The sequence below is a fragment of the Diprion similis genome, chromosome 10 (genome assembly GCF_021155765.1).
Source record: "Diprion similis isolate iyDipSimi1 chromosome 10, iyDipSimi1.1, whole genome shotgun sequence".
NCBI classification, from domain to species: Eukaryota; Metazoa; Arthropoda; class Insecta; order Hymenoptera; family Diprionidae; genus Diprion; species Diprion similis.
In genome coordinates, this window is record NC_060114.1 from 13,573,991 (window position 1) to 13,576,157 (window position 2,167).

Sequence of the window (2,167 nt, forward strand, 5' to 3'; positions counted from 1 at the left end):
GATGTGATGTACATATTTTTTCTCATTTACGTTTATTTCGTTTGTCATGGAATATGTCGAAAATTGAATCACTTGCATTTTGTTGACTCGCTTTTTTTTCTTTTTTTTTTTTTCTTTCGCAGACAAAGGGAAATAAATTTCACCATATTGCGTAGAGATATCGACTTTATCGTGGGTTGATGACCGCTGATGCACGATATTGCGGATTCATACGTTACACACATCAACTGCGTGTGGGAGGGGGGGGACGGAGGACACAAACGCGCAAGGTAGAGATTATACTGCATTGACTTGTATCCCGGGATCTGATTGCGGCGCTGCGCATAAGTTCACTTCCATCATATATAGCTATAGCTGTAAGGAGTTAATAGCCGATGTGATAAAGCCTTGGCCTTAACGAGATTCACCGTCGGGGTTTCGGATGTCATATACATTTTTACCACAATTCGTCACAGTTTGAGAAAACTTGTGAAATTTTTTTTTTTTGCGAATCGCTATTACTTTGATTTGCTTGTGAATTAGGCAATTGAATAGAACAAAAACAGCGAATTTTAGATCGATTCATTTATTTTTGTTTCCCAATGACTGTGTAAGGAAGAGTGGGGCAATGTGGGCACCCTAAAATTTTTTTTATCTCAATAAATTTGGGGGCAAAGTGGGCCTCCTGAAATTTTTAAAATAATAAGAATTATTCGGAAATCATAATTACTGTAAATATTTTATTCTGATTTTAGACATTATTTTTTTGAGGGGCCCACTTTGCCCCACCTTGCCCTAATTATCAGATTGAAAATTAACATTTATGTCAATTGACTGTTTAATTTGATATTTTTAACAACATAATATATCGTAATTAAATTCTTGAACGATTATCCATAAATTCATTTTGCATTAACGGTACGATGAATTCCTCAAGGATTGCTTAATTTCGTTGTTATTTCTCTGAGCATCTGATTACACATAGCCGCGTACGGGTTAAGCTCGACCAGCTGACTCTTGGCGAATTTCGAACCGCTTTTTGCAGCCTCCGAAAAATCCCTTCTGGCTTCGTCCAATTTATTATTTTTCCTTAACAAAATTCCTCTTTGACAAAGCGCGCGAATACCGGCTCTTCCTTGACCGTTGCTCAGCTCCACAGCCAAGTTTAAATCCTTCATTGCGTCTGCGTAAGACGGAAAATGAAATGAGCAAGAAACAAGTTATGTTTAGTAGTTGTTAGTCTTGTAGTAGTAGATATAAAAGCTGACCTTCATCCAGTCCCGCTAATCTGAGACACTGAGCTCTGTCGTTCAGAAGCGTTGCCGAGTTTGCGGATTTTTTCAAAGCCTCCGCGAAAAGCCTCAGAGCTTCATCGTGGTTTCCGGTTTCCGTTTCGCGAATCGCTCGTTTGTGTATCTCGGCAATTTCTGGTATCAAAACATCTTCCTTCGAATTTTCAGCTGAAACGTTATTTTGGAATCAATCATTACGATTGCTTGATATTTAAACGACAAGTTTTTATTAGTGTACTGGATCAGTTGCCTTATTATACATCGACTTGAGAAATATTTTGTATGTCTGCTTATCGATATTAATTTTTTAACTCACTCTCATCGTCAGTATTTGTTTCCTCAGAAAATACCCCTTCGCCCAACGGTGTCAGAGGATTGAAGATGCTGTTGAGGACAGCCTTGTCGTGTTCGCTGAGCTGATGCATTATTCGTACTGATTGCTGATTCGTGCTGAACGACGGTGAATCGAGTATCAAGTAATGTTGGGAAATAGTCGGGAACGGGTTTCTCTTCCACTTGTTTACCTTCTCTCAATCAAACCGGGTATGCAAATTTTTTGGTAACATACATATAAGATATAACGTTTACTAGCGTTCGTAACGCACAGAGTAAGTTCACAGCACACCTCTAAGAGATCTGATCGTGGGATTAGTTTCTCCTTTGAATATCTTTGTCCTCGTTTCAAGTGACAATCTTCAAACGCACACTGTTAAAAAAATGGTGCCGTTAAAACTGACCAAAAACAACCAGTGTGAACTACTGCAGAACAACTTTTACGGACAATTCAGATGGCCAACATCAGTCATCAAATTATGATCCACATAGAAGTCCACACTGACATCTTCATCACGGCGCATGAATGTGGAACCTGAATTCTGAAAAATATCTGGGAATCC

The 2,167-nt window shown here is 38.8% G+C and overlaps 1 protein-coding gene across 1 annotated transcript; it reads right to left on the reverse strand.

Annotated features, from left to right (window-relative positions):
* Positions 1 to 564: 564 nt before the first annotated feature.
* Positions 565 to 1,745, reverse strand: LOC124411520 (tetratricopeptide repeat protein 36). The gene is made up of 3 exons (XM_046890671.1): positions 1,588 to 1,745; positions 1,248 to 1,439; positions 565 to 1,162 (listed from the first exon to the last, which is right to left on the reverse strand). Exons 1-3 carry the CDS (start codon positions 1,694 to 1,696, stop codon positions 912 to 914), a joined length of 552 nt encoding a protein of 183 aa, XP_046746627.1. The 5' UTR covers positions 1,697 to 1,745; the 3' UTR covers positions 565 to 911.
* Between the last annotated feature and the right edge of the window lie 422 nt (positions 1,746 to 2,167).